Source organism: Equus quagga, chromosome 8 (genome assembly GCF_021613505.1).
Source record: "Equus quagga isolate Etosha38 chromosome 8, UCLA_HA_Equagga_1.0, whole genome shotgun sequence".
Lineage (NCBI taxonomy): Eukaryota > Metazoa > Chordata > Mammalia > Perissodactyla > Equidae > Equus > Equus quagga.
In genome coordinates this window covers 30,542,862-30,565,119 of record NC_060274.1, presented here as the reverse complement: position 1 = coordinate 30,565,119, position 22,258 = coordinate 30,542,862, and the positions used below count along the sequence as shown (strand labels likewise).

At 37.5% G+C, this 22,258-nt stretch overlaps 1 protein-coding gene across 7 annotated transcripts in view; it reads left to right on the top strand.

The window, feature by feature from the left end:
- The window catches only part of ORC5 (origin recognition complex subunit 5), a 126,508-nt gene that overhangs the window by 5,687 nt on the left and 98,563 nt on the right, over positions 1-22,258 (top strand). For 5 of the 7 annotated variants that reach the window (XR_006889912.1, XM_046670640.1, XM_046670645.1 and 2 more), the window contains exons 4-7: positions 2,668-2,751; positions 8,456-8,530; positions 10,999-11,110; positions 16,312-16,442. Coding sequence is in view for 6 of the 7 variants with exons in the window: in XM_046670640.1 (XP_046526596.1) it covers positions 2,668-2,751; positions 8,456-8,530; positions 10,999-11,110; positions 16,312-16,442 (402 nt within the window). In the remaining variant the exon portion in view is untranslated. The remainder of the gene's footprint in view (positions 1-2,667; positions 2,752-8,455; positions 8,531-10,998; positions 11,111-16,311; positions 16,443-22,258) is intronic. The other 2 variants (XM_046670644.1, XM_046670646.1) reach the window with 1 other exon arrangement.

Below are 22,258 nucleotides of genomic sequence, written 5' to 3'. Positions count from 1 at the left end.
GAAAGGTAGGCGGTGGCAGGTCATGGACATGGACTGTCTTGAGAACTATACTAAAGCACTCTAGTTCATTTCCTAGGCAGTGAGAGGAGGTAGTGAAGATCTTAGAACAACAGATATGCTGTGGGAAGATAACTCTGAAGGCAGGTTGAGTGGCTGGCTTGGAGGGGGTGAAAGACTGAAGGCCAGAAGAATGGTTTTGAGGCTCTTGTAGCTGTTTACATTAGAGGAAATGCGGGCCTAGACTAGAGTTGGGGCAGAAGATGCAGAAAAGACTAAGAGGAAGAGGCAGCAAAGGTCAAACTTGTCAGCTGTGTATGGGGTAAGTTTGTGGGCACAGGTGAATCATTTGTGTATGGGGTAGATTTGGGGGGAAAGATGAATTATTTGATTGTAGGTGGGCTACGTTTGAAGTCTAGTTGTTACATCTATGTGAAAATGACTAGCAAACAACTGAAAATATGTAATATGTCTTATATTAGTGAATTTTTTATAATACTTCAGCCTTTTAAAAAAATTGTCATCTCTGGAATTGGAATTGAAATTGAATTTTAATATAATGCCTTATTATAACACCTTAGTTAAAAACTCCCTGAAGGGACCAAATCTTATGTATTCTTGCATCTCCATAAATGTATGAAACAGTTCCTTCCGTGTTTTAATTTCATTCATTCATTTATTTGACAAATATTTATTGAGCACTTCCTGTCTGCCATGCACTGTTGTGGCCACTGGAGATAGAACAGGGAACAAAGCAGAGTCTGCCCACTGGCACCTTACGGTCTACTTGAGGAAGATTGATGATAAGCAAGTTAATATGCAATATGTCAGATGCGATAGGTTAGTGGAGCAGAGTAAGGGAGGATCAAGCAGGTGGGGGAGAGTAGTTATTTTTCTCAATAGAGAACGCAGGGAAGATCTCACTGAGTTCATGATAAATGAGCTAAAACCTGAAGGAAGTGAGGTGCAAGCCATGAAGACATCTGAAAGAAGAGTATTCAAGCAAGGAGATCTCCGTAAGAGTGCGAGGGAGACTGGAGCATGCCTTGTGTGTTCAGAGAATACCAAGAAGGCCATTGTGACTGGAATAATTTAAGTGAGGAGGAGCGTAGTAATTGAGGCTCAGCTGAGGGGTGCAAGGATAGAAGCATGCAGACCAGCGTTATGGCTTATATTGTTTCTCTCAACAATTCATACATTGAAGTTCCAACCTCTAGTACTTCAGAATGTGACCTTATTTGGAGATCAGTTCATTGCAGGTCTAATTCATTAAGATGGGGTCATAAGATGAGTTTGTACTAGTGTTAGTAGGCCCCTAATCCAGTATGAGTGCTGTCCTTGTACACGGAGGAAATTTGGAGACAGACGTGCGCACAGGGAGAAAGCCGTGTGAAGATTGGAGATATGCTGCCACAAGCCAGGGGACTTCCAGAAGCTGGGAGAGAGGCCTGGAGCGGGCTTTTCTCTAACACCTTCAGAGGAAGTGTGGTCCTGCCAACGACTTGATCTTGACTTCTAGCATCCAGAACTGTGAGATAATAAATTTGTTGCTTAAGGCGCCCTGTTTGTGGTGCTTTGTTTAGCTGGCCCTAGGAAGCTAACGCAGTTAGTTATGAGACGTTCCTAATAATCTGAGCAGAACATCATGTTGGCTTAGACCAGGGTAGTGGCAGTGGAGGTGATAGGAAGTGGTCTGGATACATTTTGGAGGTAGGGTTGACAGAATTTTCTGATAGATTGAGTGTGGAGGAGGAGAGAAAGAAAGAAGTCAAGGATGACTCAAAAGTTTGTTTGCACCTGAAAGAACGGAGTTCTCATTATCTGAGTGGACAGAGCTGTAGCAGATGGAGTCTTGCTGTAGGGGAAGGAGTGATTAGGAGTTGGGTTTTGGGTTGAGTCCAATTAGAGACATTGAACTGGCACTTGGACACTTGAGTCTGAGGTCAAGAGAGGTCCAACGTGGAGATACCATTTTGGAGGCGTGAGCATGTAGGTACTTGAAGCTGTGAGACTGGATTAGGTCACCAAGAGTGTGAGTGAGGTGGAAAAGAAGTGAGTCCAGTGACTGAGTGCTGTGGCAGTCTGGTGTTTGGGAATGAGGAGACAGAAGGAATCAGTGACGTACAAAGAAAACTTGGAGAGTGCCTTGTCCTGGAAGTCTTTGCGAGGCTGCCCTCCTGTGGCTGGAGATAGCGGGCTTTTGTTGTGGCTTTTTCGGTTTGTGCTTGTCAGCCTCTGTGTGCCTGGCTTCTTCAGCTCCACACCTGGGATGTGTGAGGCAGAAGACAACTCAGGCAGCTCACTCTGAGGCCAGTTGCCATTCTTCTGGTCCCAAGGTTCCTAATTGGTCTGCTCTCTTCTCTCCACCTTTCAGAGCCCTGTTTGTTTTATGCATATTTAAGATTCTTAGTTTTACTTAGCAGGGGGAATAGGAAACGGTGCAGCTGCTCCCTCTGCTCAGCAGTGGCAGTCTAATTTTTTTTGGAATGCAAGTGCGTTGTGAAGAATACAGCGACTGCTTGTACAGTTTGGCTTCGTTGCTTTCGTTTATGCTAAGGTGGCTCTAGTTTAACCCACCATTGCTTTTGCACCGTCACTGTAAATGTCAACATGTTGAAAAAGGCAAATCCTCTTTTAGTATTCTTATGAAAATTGTTTTGACCTTGCTAGCCTCCTGAAAGGGTATCAGGGATGCTGCTGCCACTCCCCCTCCGGGGACCACAGACCACACTTCAAAAACCAGTCATCAAGGAAGTAAGTTGGTCTTTCACTGAGGTAGAGTGGGAGATAAGATCATTGTTGGAGAGCTATTTAAGGAACTAAGAGTCTACTGTGTCAGAAGGGGGTCATTTATGTGGGTTTGAAATATCTAAAAAAAATAGGAGTTGTGTTAGAGAAGAGATAGTCAGAAACTGTAATATTTAACGAATGAGGAGGAATGACCCCAGAATATGTGGATGACTCCAACAAGTAGAATTTCAAAGCCGAGTCCCTTTAGGAAGAGGGGAGAATCCATATTCTAGAAACAGCCGTGAGGAGTGAGTAGAGTCCTACTCATTTTTCAGGCCCAGTGGATGTAAGTAGACATTCAGTAAGTATTTGTTAGTTGACTGAACGTTAAGAGTGGAAAAGTTTGCAGATGTTTAGTGTAGAACATTTTTTAGAGGAAGTCTGTAGACTGTTCAGCTATCTAATATATGAATTGGTAAGCCTCAATAGTTGGAAATAATACAGAAAGATGGCTGAGAATGTTTTCTTGTCAGTAAACTGGCTTGCAAATTGAGTCTATGAGAACTCCTTCATGTAAATTATTAAGAAAAATATTTGGATCTGAATTAAAATTTTTACTTCTCTGAATATTAGTTATCTGATAATTGCTTTTGAAGAAGGATCATCTATTAGAATACCATAAAATGATTAATTATAGTGAGTTAACTCTATCAAATTGGAAGAATGAACTGTTAATTTACTGCTTCAGCTTTGTGTTTAGGCATTAAAATGGGCATAAAAATGGACCAATTTATTTGAATTAATCTGTGTCCTGGATTAGAGAGTTATTTAAATGGAGATTGATGGGAAAATTGTGTAATGAGAATGCATAGTAGAGAAACTAATTTATATCTTTTTAGCGGTAAATAATTTTAGCTTTATTTTGTCTAATTAGGAATGAAATAAGTTGGTACTCTCATACATTGTTTCAAGCTATCTATTAATAAGTAAAACAGATACAAAAACAATTTGGACTATTCAGGGAAACAATATTCCCTGCATTTTAATTTTATTCCTAATTTAAATGATTATAATTTGCAATAAGATTTATTAATAAAATGTAAATGTTTTTTTAAAAAACTGCTTTCTTTGGAGAAAGAGCGATTTCAGTTCTGGGAAGAAAATGTACGAGATAAACCTAGACCATCTTGCCATAATAGAAAGCTAGGAAGATATCAGCTACTGCTGGGGTCATTTAAAAAAGACAAAGAATCTTATGGATTGAAAAAATTAGTATGGTTAAAATGTCCTTACTGTCCAAAGCCATCTGTAGATTCAGTGCAATCCCTGATAAAATTCCAATGATGTTTTTCACAGAAATAGGAAAAACAGTCCTAAAATGTGCATGTTACCACAAAAGACCCTGAATAGCCAAAGCCATTCTGGGACAGAACAAAGCTGGACATAGCACATTTCCTGATTTCAAACTGTACTATAATGCTACAGTTATCAAAACAGTATAGTGCTGTCATAAAAATAGACACACAGACCAATGGAACAGAATTGAGAGCCCAGGAGTAAACTCTTGCATATATGATCAACTAATATTTGACAAGGTGGCCAAGCATACTCAATGGAGAAAGGATAGTCTCTTCAATAAGTGGTGCTGGGAAAACTGGACAGCCACATGCAGAAGAATAAAATTAGACCCCTGTCTTATACCATTTACAAAAATTAACTTGAAATGGATGAAAGACTTAGATATAAGAACTGAAACTGTAAAATTCCTGGAACAAAACAGAGAAGAAGCTCTTTGACATTGGCTTGGTGACAGCTTTTTGCATATGACACCAAAAACACAAGCAACAAAAGCAAAAGTTGGTGAGTGAGACTACGTCAAGCTAAAAAGCTTTTGCACAGCAAAAGAAACAATCAACCAAATGAAAAGTCAGCCAATGGAATGGGAGAAAATACTTGCAAATCACATATGTAATAAGAGATTAATATCTAAAATGTGTAAAGAACTCATGCAACTCAATAGCAAAAAAACTAAACAATTAAAAAGTGGCAGAGGACCTGAATAGACATTTTTCCAAAGAAGACATACAAATGGCCAACAAGTCCATTAGCGCGACATCACTAATCATCGGGACTTGCAATCCAAAACTACAATGAGATATTACCTCACACCTATTAGAATGGCTGTTATCAAAACGGCAAGAGATAACAGGTGTTGGTAAGGATATGTAGAAAAGGGTACCCTTGTCCACTGTTGATAGGAATGTAAATTGGTGTAGTCACTGTGAAAAACAGTATGGAGGTTCCTCAGAAATTAAAAATAGAACTGCCGTATGATCCTGCAATTTCACTTATAGGTATACATCCAGAAGAAATGAAATCAGGATCTCGAAGAGGTATCTGTATGTACTCCCATGTTCATTACAGCGTTATTCACAATAGCCAAGATATGGAAACAACCTAAATGTCCGTCACTGAATGAATGGATAAAGAAGATGTGGTATACACACACGCACAATGGAGTATTCAGTCATGAGAAAGAAGGAAGTTCTGTGTTTTGTGACAAAATGAATAGACCTTTAGGGCATTCTGCTAAGTGAGATAAGTCAAATGGAGAAAGACAGAATACTGTGTGATCTCACTTATATGTGGAATCTGAAAAAGCCAAACTCACAGAAACGGAACCTAAAGTGGTAGTTACTGGTGGCTGAAGGGTAGAAGAAATAGAGAGATGCTGGTCAAAGAGTACAACTTCCGGTTATAAGATGAATAAGTTCTGAGAAATCTGATGTAAACATGGTGATTTTAGTTAATAATACTGTATTATATACTTGAAAGCTGCTAAGAGAGTAGAGTACATCTTCAGTGTTCTCACCACAAAAAAGAAATGGTAATTATGTGAGGTGATAGAAGTGTTAGCTAACGCTTTGGCAGGAATCAATTTGCAATAAATAAGTGTATGGCATCAACACATATACCTTAACCTTATGCAATGTTGTATGTCATTTATATTTCACTAAAGCTGGGGGAAAAAAAGACCCAAGCCAATTTGAAAGGACTTCAACTGGCCAAAGATGGGACAATTTGACCATCGAAAAGAATAATGATTCAGTGGATGGAAGCACATTATATATGATAAAATCCATGAATTCATAATGTTACTAAGCAAATACATAAAGAGCACAAAACCTCATCTCATGGGTTACTGTGGGAGTTTAATTTACTAGGGTGCCACAGTAGGCTGAATGATGGCCCCTGAAGATAGCAGGTCCTAATCTCTGAAACTTGTAAATATTACCTCATTTGGAAAAAGAATCTTTGCAGATGTGATTAAGTTAAGCATCTTGAGATGGGGAGATTTACCTGGATTATCTTGGTGGGCCTGAAATGCAGTCACAAATGTCCATACGGCAGAGAAGATTTGACTATACCACGTACAAAGAGGAGATGGCCAGATAAGGAAGCAGAGGCAAGCAGAGTAAGTGAGGAACTTGAAGATGCTGGCCTTAAAAATTTGAGTGTTGCAGCCATGAGCCAAGGAATGCTGGGCAGTCACCGGAATCTGGGAGAGGCAAGGAGTGGATTCAACCGTAGAGCTGCTGGAGGGAGTGTGGCCCTGCCAACACCTTGACTTCGGGCCAGTGAAACTGGTTTCAGACTTTGGGCTTCTAGAACTGAGAGGGAATAAATTTTTAGTTTGTTTTAAGCCACCAAATGTGTAGTAATGTGTCACAGCAAGTGCAGAAAGCTAATACAGACACAAACTCATTGTTCTGAAAATTGGTACATTAAGGGAAAGAGGCATTTATTATTCTTGTCCTGTGTGAACTTTATTTCTGGGTAGCTAAATAGTGGATGAGGGAAAGATCTTTCTAGGAAAATGTTCTCCAGTAAATGCAGAAACAATCATAGAATACTATAGTTTTGCAGTTCCTAATGAAATAATGAATATAGGCAATGATCATCAATTGATACTGAATGTATTAGGTGAAAGGCTGCTGGCGAACTTTATCATGGATGGGTCAGACTGACAACACCTGAACCTGTCAGTCAGTCTTTATCACACAAAAAAAAGACAACCGGATATTGTATGCCTGTGGATGTAATTCAGTAAAAGAGCACTACTTGTGAAATATTCTTGCCCCAAACTTGAACCTGAATCTGATCAACCCTCTGGATGTGTCGACTATTTTACAGTAAATATAGGGCATAGAGGAACACCTTAAATGACACTACAAAGATGCAATCACCCAATCCAGAATATGGGAAATTCTGCATGACAGATGACCTGGTTCCTCTAAAAAATAAATAACGAGGGAAAAAAGAAGGTTCAGTGAAACTGTTATAATTTAAAACAGGCTTAGAAGACTAATAAACCAAATATAATAAGATGCAATGTATGGACCTCTTTGGATCCTGACTCCAATAAGCTAACTCTGAGGACATTTATGGAACAAGTAGGGAAATTTGCATACTGGTTATTAGATGATATTAAGAAATATTGTTAAGTTTTTAAGCATGATGATACTGTGATTTTTTTTTTTTTTTAAAGAGTTCTCATTTCTTATAGTTTCATACTGACGTATTCCCTGATGGAATGGTATGTCTAGGATTTGCTTTAAAATAATCCAGCAAGAGGGTGGAGGGCAAAAGTTGGGAGGTGGACAGAAGAAATAAGATTGGCTGTATGTTGATTTTTGTTGAAGCTGGGTGAAATATATATGGGAGTACATGGTACTAATCTCCCTACTTTTGTGTATATTTTTAAATTTCCATAGCAAAAAGTAAAGACAAAAGTTAGACTGAATGTTTTAAATAGTGCTCTTAAGACCTTGATTTTTTTATGGACTGATCGATGACCTCTTGAAACAGAATTTTAAAAAAATTTTAACATTTTTTATTATGGAAGTTTTAAACATGTAAAAAGAATGGTGTAATGTATCCCAATGAACCCATCACCCAACTTCAAAAATTATTAATAGGTGGCCAGACTTGTGTCATCTGTACCCCATTCATTGTTCCCTGCATCGTATCATGTCATCCATAAATATATATCTATGTACTGTATCTACCATATATGTATATCATATGTCATTCATAAATATATATAGTATATCTCTCTGTATACTGTATATATGTATATACTGTATATCTCTAAAAGATAAGTACCTTAAAAAAATATAATCCCAGTAGTATTATTATAATACTGAACAAAAGTTTAATCTTTTTTAACATGATCTGTTATCCAGTTAAATGGGGTTTAACATACATTTGCAAAGTTCAGGCAAGAAGAGTTTTATGATGAAATTCAGAATTTTCTTCTCTCTCTCGGATCAGAAAGAGCTGTAATTTTTGGTTCATGGTAGATATTTTTTACCAAATGGAATAAAAATATCACAAGGTTGTATTTCTTGTAAACCTAAGAAAATGTCCTTAAAACATCTTATGTCATTGTCTTTCTGATAGTATACCTGTAAAACAGTCCTTTTTAATGTAGCTATGCCTCATTCTCTATTTAGAAATTTGGGTTAAAATATGTTATAAGTACTCTGTTTTTTAACTAATTTGACCTATTTGAAATGTTTTCCGCAAATGTAAATAGCATTTAAAAGTCAATTCATAAGTTACAATTTTTATGGAAAGTTCAGTTCTTGAATTGTGCATTATATTATGTAAATGTTTTGTAAAGGGCTTTGTCAATTGATTTTGACGCTGCGTTTTTTTCTGTAAGGTTCTAGATAAAGCAGAGTATCTAAGAGATATGGAAGCAAATCTTTTGCCTGGATTTCTCAGGTTACAAGAATTGGTAAGTAATGTATGAGTCTTTTTTCCCCTTTGCCCTAATGAATAGATTGTGTTGTCAGATTTTTTCATTTTGCCAATCTGATAGATGAGAAATGATATCTTAATATAATTTTAATTTGCATTTCTCTCAGTGAGTAAAGTTGAGCATTTTTCAAAGTTAAAGCAGTTTGTGACTTGATAACATTTATTCTTCAATTGTTTTAGGTTTTTGTTCTAATTGTGAAGCGACTCACACTGCTTTCTATTAAAAAGTTTTAGGTATTTGCTAGAGTAAATGGGGGGAGGCCAGACTTTGAACTTTATGCAGGGATTCTCAAAGTTTCTTTCGTTTCAGAAATCTAAAAAATGAATGGTATGTCTATGATGGGTCATCGGGAGTTCTCTCTCATGACCACTCGGTGTCAGAACCACCTTTGTATTTCAGTGTACAACTGTGTTGGCACCAGATAGTAATAATATTGCTTTAATTGTTGTGACCTTATAAGAAAAAAGCCCAGATAGACTTAATTTGCATATGTGTCAGATGAAAACCAAATAATAATATTATGGCCTAAACAGGGTTTTGCAGTAGTTTGAATAAGGAAAACTGGTAAGAGAATTCAGTGCTCACCAACACCAGTTGATAGAGGAACGCTAAACCCAAAAGCACTGTGGCTGTTTCCTCTTAATGCCATACTCACGAAGTGAGCAGAGGTTTAATTTGAGCAAAACAGTACTGTTAGTTATATTCAATTAATGTTCGTTTAAATTTTATTGGTTTGGTAGCTTTGTATTTAACTTGTAAATTCTTTTTGGTTTCATAATTTTATAAGTGCTTTGAGCATAAATAGTTTTGTGTCTGTATTATTTAAGTATTAAGTAACATTATAATAAAAATTTCGTAAATATTTGAGGAGGCAGCCTTTCCAGCATCTCCACCTTTGAAAATTTGGGAAACTGCTAGAAGCTCAGGCTTTCCAGGTGCGGCTGAAACCGTCGCGTGCCTGAGGCGGGCTCCTGGCTTTCACGTTAGTCACAGTCCTGGGGAGTGAGAAGAAGACGGGGGGAGTGACGTGGCTGTGGTGGCCTCTCCTGGGCGTTTCCTCACGCCGTCCAGCCTTTCCCAGTTTGATTAACTCTTGACATTTTACTGCCGAGACCAGGGACCCATTCTCTTTGAATAGCTGTCTCCTCCTCCCTTTCTTTTTATTATTGTTGTTGTGTTGTGTTTGTGTTTTTTTGTGTACCTTTGTCTGCTCTTTCCCGTTGCTCTGCTCTAGGACTCCCTGTCTGGCATCCAGAGTCCGCTCTTGCTGTCCTGTTGCCCTTCCAGTCAAGCTTACTTCATTTTTTCCCCTCGTGCCCAGTACTGGTGATGGTGCATCCCTTCACAGGAGTTAGGCCGTTCACATTTCTTTTAGTTTTAATTGTGGAAACTGAGGAAAATGTGAAGATTCACAGAAATCTTGACTCTGCCAGAAAAGAGAATTGTTGTTTTGACATTCCTGAAAGCATGCTTGATTTTTCTTTCTTTCCTTTTTTTTTTTTTTAAGGAAGATTAGCCCTGAGCTAACATCTGCTGCCAATCCTCCTCTTTTTGCTGAGGAAGACTGGCCTTGAGCTAACATCTGTGTCCATCTTCCTCCACTTTATATGTGGGATGCCAACCGCAGCAAAAACATGCTTGATTTTTAAAAATTTATCTCATTTGGGAAATATAGCAAAAGCATTTCCCATTTTTTTATATTAAATATTTATCTGAGTAAAATGAAGCTTAAATTATGATAGATGGTGTACATTGAAAGTACTTTCAGATGATCAGATGAGAACATTACCAACTTAAAATCCTTTCAGACTAATAAATATCATACTGAGTAAAACATTACTCAGTAATTTGTGTGAAAATAACCTTTAAAAAAACCTTAAATTTTCCTAATAATATCAGGTGGTTATGTAATGTGGCATATCAGGTGGTTGTGTAATGTGGCATATCAGGTGGTTGTGTAATGTGGCATATCAGGTGGTTATGTAATGTGGCATATCTGTTCTTCCTCAAGTCATGTTTCCTTTTGTCTGGGTTGCTATAGCCATTTTAATGATGAGAGATGTTAAGTTTTGCCTTTTTTTGTTTATTGATTAAAAGCTAATGATTTCTTTGAAAATTCCCATAAAGAGGTCTTATCTTAATTATTCAAGCAAACGTGTTTCTTAATTTCCATAAAAAAGTACTTGTGTGACTGTCTTAACGTTCATGGCTAACTGAAATGTCAAGTAACTTAAGAGTTTCATGGAAATTCCAAGTAGTTATGTATGAAAATTTGCAAGTGGATGAGCTCCTTGATTAGGTTTTCTAAATATGGCTTATTAACATGCAAATAATTTGTTAGATGTGGGAACTTTGCTGGATTTATTTGAAAGAAAAATTCAAAGGGAATTACTGCTCTACAATTTTTAAATGCACAGTTGCTTTTGTTTCTCTTTCTTTTACAGACCGACAGAAATGTGACTGTTATCCTTCTCAGTGAAATTGTTTGGGAAAAGTTTCGTCCAAATACTGGCTGCTTTGAACCATTTGTCTTGTATTTCCCTGATTATAGCATAGGTAAATTTTAAAACTTTTCTTGACAAATGAAATTCAGTAAAATAGTTTTTGTTGTTTGAAAGAGTAAGCTAGCTTGTTCAGATGAGAATACTTTGAAGTCTTAATTTGTTCAGGTTTGCTGCCAATCTCACATAAAATGTGGCTTATGTGTCTACACTTACAGAGGTTTTATTTTGGAAGTGTGAGGGGTTATTCTCATATAATTATTAAAATTTTTTGCATGAGCAGTTCTCAGATATTTGTGCTAATTGTGTATTTTGACATTTTTTAGTCAGTACATTAAGATGTATATATTCCATTATAACACCCATACAAATAAGAAGCAGACTAGGTTGGCAGAGCACATTAAAGTTGTATGGAAATCTTTATTTACCATACAGTTGGTAAGTACTATGTGGAATGCATCTTTTGATTTTGTAAATCTCATTTCTCATTACTGTAACCTCTTATATACCAACCACTAGCCCTTGTGTTTCTTTTTTGGTTTGTATTTAATGTTACATTTCATAGATCTTAATTATTTTTGTCTTTGGAAGAACGCAGTAACTTTTTGTATTGCTGAAAAGCTTTGTAGGTTAATATTGTACTGTTGCTATGCAGACATGATACTTCTGAGGCAAAGTTTATAACTGTGAAGCATAAGGTGGTTAACCGTAAAAAAGTAATATTTCTTGACCTTGGCCTCATTAATGCTATCCCTGTGAACAAACTGTAAACATTCGTTGTTAAGATCAACATTTTTGCCTGTTTTCTCAAGAACAGCAGTCAAATAAGACTTCCTGCCTTAGCTAATTAACTGAGATAGAAAAAAGGAGCGCAAAATAGATGAAGGGAGCTCTTATTTTCAATAGCTTCTCTTCCATGAAAGTCACAAAATAAGGAGAAGAGAAAAAGGTAGAAAGAAAAGGAATAAAGCAAAGGATTTCATTAAAAGAAAATTCCTTTGTACCTATGTCATCATTGTTTGAAATTAAATTTTTTTGTGACACGTGTTAGGCTTAAGCACTGAGAAGTTATTTAGAATTTAATAAAATTTTTTAAAATGCTGATTTTCTGCATCTTATTGAAGTTGAATTAAAGTATGGTGTAATGAATTGTAGAATTTTATTAAAAATTTTAAAAAGTAAAGATACAAAGTGGCATAGATAGAGTTTGAGGACAGAATTAAATAAAGTGATATTGCCACTTTTTAAGAGTATGTTCTAATAGATTTTTGTGAAGTACATAATAATGGAACCAAGTTTAATCTGATTATTAAATTTTAGGGGCTTTTACATATTTTTTTTTTTTTAAAGCAAGACGTCATAATCATACAAAAAGGCATTCAAAAAGGAAACATTAATTGATACGCAGATTATAGTCAGAGTTAAGTAAGCGTGGAGCCAGACTGGCAACAGGATGGTCTTAGTGGCTAATGTCATCTAGTTATGACTCACATGTCACCTTCGGGAATGTGGTGTCTGATGTTTAGAACACTCGTCTTAGCAATGATCACCCGGGGCCCTATTTGGAGTTCTTGTTTTCTGCTCTCTGCCACATGCAGACCTTCTCATCTTTTGGTAAAGCTTTTTTTTTTCTTCTTCATTTGGATTGTAATGCTCTTGATCAGGTTTCGGGTTTTGTTGTTGCGTCGGTCAATAAACAATCCGAGAATCTCGGTGACTTACGGTTTCCCGCCTCCCAACCTTTGTGCTGTTGTTCCTACGTTTTACTTCTACATTTATTATAAATTCCATAATACATTATTATTATTTGGGCTTGAAAGAAAGAAAAAGGCAAGAAAGAAAGTGTCTTTTATTATTTATCCTGCTTGAGATATATGGAGCTTCTTGGATATTTGAGTGTATAGTTTCATCAACTTTGGAAAAGTTTCAGCCATTATTTCTTCGAATATTTTACCTGTCCTCCACCACCCTTTTTCTGGGACCACATTGTATTTATGTTAGATGACTTGATATTGTCGCACTGAATCTCTGTTTATCTATTTGAATTTTAAATCTTTTTTTCCCTGTGTTTTATTTGGGGTAGTTTTTGGTTCTGTGTCTCTAAGTTCACTGACCTTCTTTTCTACACGTGTCTAACCTGCAGTTGCTACTATCCAGTGGAATTTTCATTACAGATCTCATCATGCTTTATTTTTCTTATATCCTTGAGCATATTTACAATAGTTGTTTTAATGTCCTTGTCTACTAATTCCATTACCTCTTTCACTTTGGGTTTGTTTCTGTTGACTAATTCTTCTCTGTTATGAGTATTCACTGTGCGTCTTTATGTGTTTAGTAATTTTTGATTGAATGATCGATGTTGTGGTGTTTGTTGTTGCGTGTTGGACTTTATTCTGGTAAGCATTTAAATTACTTGAAGATAGATTTGACCCTCTTAAGGCTCTTTTTAAGCTTTTCTGGAGGGAGGATCTAGAGTAGCCTATATCCCAGGGCTCATTTGAGCCCCACTTCTAAGCCGTTGCCCTCCTGGGCTCTGTGCTGAGTGCCCCCTGTGTTCAGCCCAGTTTCTCCATTCTGACAAGTGGTCACGTGAGTGATTCACAGCTGTGTGAGCTCTGGGCATTGTTTGACTTACAGCTTTCCAATAATTATCTTTCCCCAGAAGTAGTTTCTGCTTGGCCTTAGGGTTTTACTCTGTGCATGTACGGATTGGTATTCAGGCGAGACTGAAAGGAAACCCCTGTGTAGATTTCTGGAGCTCTTTCTCTGCATAGCTGCCTGCACCCTGCAAATTCTAGCTGCCTTGGCTCTCTCTGCTTTGATGTCTGTCTCCTCAACTCGTTGAGATGAGTGGGCTCCTTTTGGGACTCTCCTTGTACCACAGTTCCTAAGTTACCTCTAGTTAGGAAGCCTGGCTGGTGGTAGGACTCGCTCATTTCTTTCCCTTTTCTCAGGTTCCACAGTCCTTTATTGCCTCTTGTTTGAGGTCTGAAGATAGTTATTTTCTGTATTTTGTCCAGTTTTAGTTGTTAGTTATAGGAGGGTATTTCTGGACCATCTTACTCCCTCATGACTGGAAGCAGAAGTCCCTCTCCGAGTTAGAAGTGATTGTTCTTTGTGTGTTTGACCATACTTTGACAGCGAAAGTTTATGAGGGCAGGAGACCAATCAGATGGTTTCTCCTTCCCTTTATTTACTACCTGTTAGTACGCTATCTTCAGCTTTCTGTTAGAGACGAGATTTTCCTCAGTTTGAATAGTCCTAGACTATTAGAGCTGGCATGGCTCCCTTACTGTAGAGTTGTACTCTGCGATTTTGTATGTGGTCTGTAACTGAGCAGCTGGTTTACTTTACAGCAACACGGTGAGAGTTCTAATTTTTAAAAGGCTTTTTTATCAGGACTGAAGTATATCTAATCAGTTTTCCTGTGAGACTGAGGGGCACCCAGAAGGGATCGCTGGGTAGAGATGTTCACGAGGAGCTCAGGAGTGCAGTCTGAGCTGGAGACCTAACTGTTTGCCAGATTTCCTTGTCCATGCACTTAGAGACTATCTTTTTTGCCTATGTCTGTCTGTCTCTCTGACCGTCCATCCCTTCCCCGTTTCTCTCTGTCCCTCCTTCCTTCTGTCTATCCAGTTATTTATTTTTTTTGTATATAAATATCTTTATCTCCAAGTTTTAAGGTGCCTTTTGGAAATTTTCAGTGTATCAAATATTTTCCCATGCGTTATTTAAAAAAGCTTAGTGACATTAGATTTAAAATTCACTTTTAGCATGTAAAAATCCATAGACTCCAAAGTAAAGTTTTGGCTGTGAGTATTTTTTTCACTGGTTATGATATAAAAGTACAGATCTGGTAATGGTCTCCCAGCTGGACTCCCTTCAGGATGATATGATATTCTAAGCATGAACCTGGGCTTTGATTTTTTTTTTTTTTTTGGTCAGCTGCCCTGTGTAAAATCTCTTAATATAGCTATTTCTAAGTTTCTGTTTATGAATTTTTATGAACATCCATTGATAGTCCATGTATGTTGTTTGCTCTTGCACCTGTATCCGATTGTGAGGCATCTGAGTGGCTAGAATCAAGGGCTGATGGTAAATGCCACAGTATCCTTGGTAAAAAGGCTCACCTAATGGGAACCTTAGACAAGAGGAAATTGACATGATCAGAACATCCTATAAGAGATTTTACTTGTAAATACTGCAAAAGTCTTGAGCTCTGTGGAACTAAGTTTAAAGTACTAGTTATGTTCAAAGTGCTCACAACTGAGAAGTCTAAAGAGACTACTGCACCAAGAAGCCAGAGGGAAGTGCAGTGAGGAATGAGTGACTAACTGATTCATGCACTATCACAGGGAAACTTTTAATAATAGGAGTTGTTTTCCTTAAGCAATAACTCTGCTTCTAAGATACAATATTTCTAGCAAGATAAACTATGTCTAACCACGTGATATTATATAAAGAGTTCGAGGTAGAAGAGAAATAAAGACACCAGAGCTGTAGGAAGAAAACATGTTTTATAGAAGGATGAATGACAAAATAAAGATGATTCTCATCAAAAACTTCATGAATACTTGGGGCCAGCCCAGTGACGCCGTGGTTAAGTTCCCACATTCTGCTTTGGCGGCCTGGGGTTTGCCGGTTCAGATCCTGGGTGTGGACCTACCCACTGCTGGTCAAGCCATTCCATGACAGGCATCCCACATATAAAGTAGAGGAAGATGGGCACGGATGTTAGCTCAGGGCCAGTCTTCCTCAGCAAAAAAGAGGAGGATTGGCAGCAGATGTTAGCTCAGGGCTAATCTTACTCCAAAAAAAAAAAAGTCATGAATTCTTTTCATTTTATTAAAAATGAAGAGTGTTTTCCAGTTTGGTGGTAGTTTATGCAGTGCCCCTGTTTTTTTTGTAGTTAATTTACTTAATTGGCAGAAAAATAAACTAGAATCCATGTTATTTTTCACCTTTGATATTGATTTTGCCTGTAATGAGGTTCTTGAGATTTTCTTTAGATGTCACTGTTTAATATTTGTCTTAAGCAACAGTTAGTAATTTTTTTAGAATATTAGATTCATACTGCTTCTACCTTAGTTTCAAAATTTGTATTACTTTTCTATTCTAATCTTGTAACCGTTTTATTATTCCTTAATAATTGCTGGACTTGTGTATTCATTGTTTTAAATCTTTGTTGTAAAATGCTGGAAGGTGTAACCATGGTGCTGTGTTAATCATCTGTGTTCATTTGTGTCCTGTGAACAGGGAACCTTCAGAAGATCCTGTCCCATGACCATCCTCCAGAGTATTCGGCTGATTTCTATGCTGCCTACATTAATATTCTTCTTGGGGTTTTCTACACCGTCTGTCGAGATTTGAAAGAGCTCAGACATCTGGTGAGTGAGCATTTTGCTTTAAAAAAAAATGTACATCTTTTAATATTTTTTCATGTAGAAATGGTGTGAGATAGGCTAGAAGCCGAAAATTTATTCTTCAAGTTTTGGATATGGCCTTTTGAGGCTAGTATAGCACAAGAAAGTAAAGTCTGTGGGTTAGTACAAACTTTGACCCGGTCAGAAAACGTTTATTCATCTTTAGTTATGTCTTTTCATTCTTCTTTAGGAGTGTTTTTTTCTTTTTTTAGCTGAAGTGTAGTTGACCTACAGCATGATTATATTAGTTTCAGGTGCACAACAAAATGATTTGACATTTGTATACGTTGCAAAGGAGTGTTTTTCTTTCTTTCTTTCTTTCTCTCTTCTCTAATTGTAGAAAATGTAGAACTCTGTTAAAATCACAATGAAGGGTCACAGAAAGGAGGTGTAAAAACTTAAGCAATTTTACCTTTCTTTGTTAATTTTTTGTAACAAGTTTTTTTGTAATGAATTTCTTTCAAGTTTTATATATGTAGCGATAGTGGTCTGGAATCCAGGTGAACTAGAGTATGGTCAGAACCTTTAATTACAGGTCTTTCATTAGCCACTGACCTTGAGTTAGTAATCTTTATATAAAGGATTACTTTTAATATTTATATAAAAGATTACTTAAAAAAATTTAAAACCTTAGAGCAGCTGTTTGTATTTCACAGGCGGTTTGGAAAATGATCATATTTACTTTCATTTTTCTTTGACCTCTCTCTACTTTAATTGTGGGGATGTGAAAGCAAGGAGGCAAGAATGTCTGGTTTCCCTTTTAGAAACCTTTCATTAATACTTAAGATCTTATCTCCATGTCACAGAAAACAGTAATATATGTAAGGCTGGAAAACAGTAACTTCCAAAGCAACAGTTTCTATATTTCTTAGCACATTTTCTTCACTTTGCTGTATTCTTTTCTTTGCTCTGAAAAGTTTTAGACAGATACAGTGTGTGTTTGAGACAGAACCTAGGAGAAGATGACCATTTAAAATCGCGTTCACATTTAGTACGTTTTGGGAAGTTTTGGATTTTAGACCTCTTCTGATACAGATGTAAATTTCAAGCATCTTCTGAATAGGCAGAAAACAAAAGGCGGATTGTTCTGCTTCAACGTCATCACCAAAACCTCTCCAGAAGTTGAACGTCTGGGATCCCTGGTGTCCAGGAGGAAGGACAGCAGAGGGGCTTACAGAGGGGGAGAGAGTCAGCGCACTGTCCCGGGGGGGGGGGTGGAGTCAGAGCAGATACTCGTCCACTGTTCTTCCTGGGAAATGACTTGGAGTTACTGCTCCTTAGCACCAGTCTCCTTGCGTCCTGTGGGAATCAGTGCTGGCAGCCATTTCAGAGTAGATTATAAAGTACGAGAAGGAAGAGTTATTTAGGGAAGCTACTTTGGAAAAGAAAATGGAAAAGGAGAAAAATCTGTATTTAAATATGGTATTTTATAGAGTCCTTTGCATTTCACTGAGGAATGAATTTATTAAAGGATATAGCTTTTTTAATTTTAATAGCTTTTTTAATAGCTTTTTTTATTTTAAGGTTATAGCTTTTTTTATTGTTGCCTTATATTCATAAACTTGAAGCTTGAAGTGTGGTTTAAGCTTCTCCTGCTGCTAGTAATACTAATAAGTGTAAGAAGTAATCCTTACACATTGCAGAAAACATAGCATAGTGGTCTTATTTTTCTGCATATGTAGAACATAGGATAATAAATAAGTATTTTCCCTTTTTCCTTCAAATGGATACTATTATTTGTTTCAAAGTTTACCTGCAAAGGATTCTTTTCAGGCATCTTTTCTGTGTATGTGCTTTCAAATTTGCTTTAGGAATTGGTATGTCTGTATGTATTTTTTGGAGCCTAGCTCTGTGGATAGCACAAGACGGGAGAAAGAAAAGGACTGCTTTGAGTATGCATTTAGCTTTGTCTTCTCTGACCATCCTGATGATATTCCTAAAAAAATGGTAATTATAATTTTTAAAATTGGTCAATTGAAGAAGTTATTTTTATACTTATATAAGTGCCAAACACAGAATAGTTCATTTTCTAAAATAAACTTTAGTTTTGCATCATCTTTTTTAAAACATCTGTCACAGGCTAAATTTATTGTATTTCAAACTTTTTTCCCCTCAGTTATCATAATTTTCTTATAAATTACTCAAAAAGGTGAATTGCTTAGCCAGAGCTTAGTAATCTTTTAGAGTGCAATTCTGATTTTCTGAGTTTCTGATGCCTGTTTTTTTTTTTGTTACTGTTTTGTTTTGTTTGGCCCTGTGGCTGGTGGCGGCAGCTAGTGACATATGACTAAGAAGAGGGTGCCAAATAATTAAAGTATATATGGTAGAATGAGTAGAGAACTTAATATTAAAATACCTTAGCGCTGCTGCTTACCGGCTGTGTTGTGTTGAGTATGGTACTTAATTTTCCGTACTTCAGTTCCCTCATTTCTAAGGTGGGACCAAGGATATATACCTCAGATGAGCATAAAATGAAATACTGTGTATTAAAGTGCTTGTAAACAATAAATGTCCGTAAAGATGTTAGGTGATATTACTGATAACACTAAGTCATTTGAATAAATATTCTCCTTTTAAAATACAAATAATTTCTGGGAGGATCATTGCCTTTTTGTGAATTATTTTAAGTAATATAGCTGTTTTTCATGTGGCCAGGACCCAGCTTCTATCCTTCTGTTTCTCTGGTTCTTCTATTCCCAGGGAATAGAAGTTCTGGTCTTATTTTTGAGCTTGGGCTGGGTGGGTGGCCCCATGGATGTTTGAAGAGTGGAGCAGGGGTGCTGGGCAGCAGGACAGTGAAGGGGGTGGCCCCGAAAAGCTGCTCCAAGTGCAGGTTGTCTTCCGCGGCCTCACATGTAACTCAGCTATGTCACGTGCAGCTGACCACCAAGGTCACCTCTCTTCAGAAGGTATCATGACATGCTCAGATCTCAAATTCTTTAGCATGTGTTTTAAACAATTTTTTTTTTTTTTGATGAGGAAGAGATTGGCACAATTCTAAAGTGGTTGCAAACCTGTCCTCTAACTATCTGTGGGTTCATAAAGACAGTGTACAGTTTCTATACGTATTATTTTTGCTTGTTTACTATATGATTGTATACTAGGGAAAAATGGTCCCTGAGAACTAAGATGAATATGGTTACAAGATTTTGTGGATGAAGAGTCACAGGGTCTGTCTTCCAAGCATGTTTTCGTAGCACCGTACTGCACTTCCTCTTACATAGTAGCCAGCTTTATTGAGAACTTAACTGTGTGCTGGGCACGCATCCAGCAAGCCTCTCACTGGCACTAACTCACTTCTCACAGCAGCCCCATGAAGGAAGGGGCTATCATGGACCCTTATTTTACACGTGAAGAAACACGAGTTCTGTAATTTACCAGCTGTTTGATCTTGGGCAGGTTACTTAACCTTTTTGAACTTCAGTTTTCTCCTATGTTAAGTAGGTATAATACCTGCCTTAAAGGAATTTTGTGAAACAAAAAGAGGGAACACGTGTAAAATGCCTGATCGCTGTTGGGGGTCGGTTAATTTTAGTTCCTTCCTCTGCTGAGCAGGAGTTCACGGGCTTGAAAATGTGGTGAGATCTTACTGTCTCCAGGAACGTAACCCAGAGCCCACGTGTGGAGACTGCTAACACCTGCTGTAGGTTCGTGTCATATATTAAAGTCATAGGGAGTCTGAGGGGTCGTCTGGCAGAAGAGCTGTCATTCGCTGAGTGCCAGATCTGATCTGACCCTTGGCTGCGTGGGTGGGTGTCCTGCACCACTCTTTCATATCCTCATGCTGGTTGGTTTATGGATGAGGGTGTCTTTTCCACTTAGGGAAGAGCGATTCTTTGGTTAAGGGTCCTTAAGGGAGAGGCAGAGTCTTTAACTAGGAGAAATAGTCTAGTTAGATTTGTTTTTCTTTTCTTTTTTCTTAACTTTTTGATTAAAGTATAACATACATATAGAAAAGCACAGAAACCATAAGTATGTATCTCAATGAATTACCACAAAGTAGAAGATTACCAGCACCCCGGGAGCCCATTCATGCTTCCTTTCAATCTCCACCTTTCCTCCCTAGAGATGATCACTATTCTTACTTCTAACATGAAACGTTAGCTTTGTTTGTTTTCAAACATTATGTAAATGGAAGCATACAGCATGTATTCTTTTCATCTGTCTCCTTTTGCTCAACACTTTGAGATATTCCTCCATAGTGGGTGAAGCTATAACACATTCTGAGCAGCCACGTGGTCTTCGTTAGACGTGGAGGCCGCAGGAAGTGGTCTGTAAGCCAGCTTCCCCAGTGGTGCCTTTGCAGGGTGCCTTTATTTATGGCCTTAAATCATTAAGAATCCTTTTTGTATCACAACCACATTCAGTGGTACTGACATGTTAATAGTTGGCTCTAATAATTTTTATCAGATATAGTATTTACTAGATAATCAGATATAGTATTTACTAGATAATAAAAATATTGGATGTTTTTTAAATTTATTTTAAAAATTTGGAAGCATTTCTAATTTACAGGAAAATTGCAAGTACAGTAGAAAGAACTTCCTCTCTTTTTCCCCAAATTGTTTGGGATTAAGTTTATGACCTCAGGCCCCATCACCCCTGAATACTTTAGTTTGTATTTCCTACACACGCTCCCACATTACTGCAGTACAACCATCAAAATCAGAAAGTGGGTTCATTGCTGTACTCTAATCCTCAGACCCTGTTCAAGATTTACCAGTTGTCCCAGTAACGTACTTCAGAGGAAGAGTCCAGTTCAGGATCACGTGTTGCGTGTAGTTGTCATGTACCTTGAACTTTCTTCTGGAGCAATTCCTCAGTCTTCAACGTCATGCCCTTGAGACCTTTGAAGATTACAGACCAGCTGTTTTGTGGAATCTCCTTCAGTTTGGATTCGTCCAGTGTTTCCTCGTGATTAGATTCAGGTTGTATCTGACAGAAGTGTCACAGAAATGATGCTGTGCTCTCCGTGAATCCTCTCCGGTGTTGGAGGATTTCATTTTTATCCCCTAACTGATAATGTTTACTTTGATCACTTGATTAAGACGATCTTTTTTTTTTTTTAACTTTGTAATATGTATTTTGTGGGGAGCAACTTTGAAACCTTGTAAAGGTCTTGCTCTTCATCAGAATTTCAACTTAATCCTTTTTTCATATCCATCTGGCTTCAGGATATTCTAAGACAGGGTGATTATCAGGGTGGGTCTTACCTGATCACACAGCCCTTTAGAAGCAGAGAGTTTTCTGTGGCTGATCAAAGAAGGGGAAGTCAGAGACTCAGAGCATAATTTAACTTCTCTGTGAAATGGGAGCGATAGTAATAATGTCTCCCTGATGGATCATTTAGAGGATTTAATGAGTAAAGCATGTAGAACACTTAGAATAGTAAGACCTGGCACATGGGCCTCATTGTTTGATGAAAACTGTAAATTAACATTAATGCCATGTTCTCAGTTCTGATTTTTGTTCCTCCATTGTTTCAGAAATAGGATGTAGGTATTCTTAAAAAGGCAGAGCAGTTCAGAAATTATTTCTACTTGGCCTTGGAATATGCTTTTACATCCATGCTTCAGTATGTGTATTAGTTTTTTATTGCTGCGTAGCAAATTGCCACAAATTTAGTGGCTTAAGACCACACCTGTTTATTAGCTCACAGTTCTGTAGGTTGGAAATCCAGGCACTGTGTTGCCGGCTTCTGTGATGAGGTATCACGGGCTAAAATTAAAGTTTTGGCTGAACCGGATTCTCATCTTGAGGCTCTGGGGAAAATCGCTTCC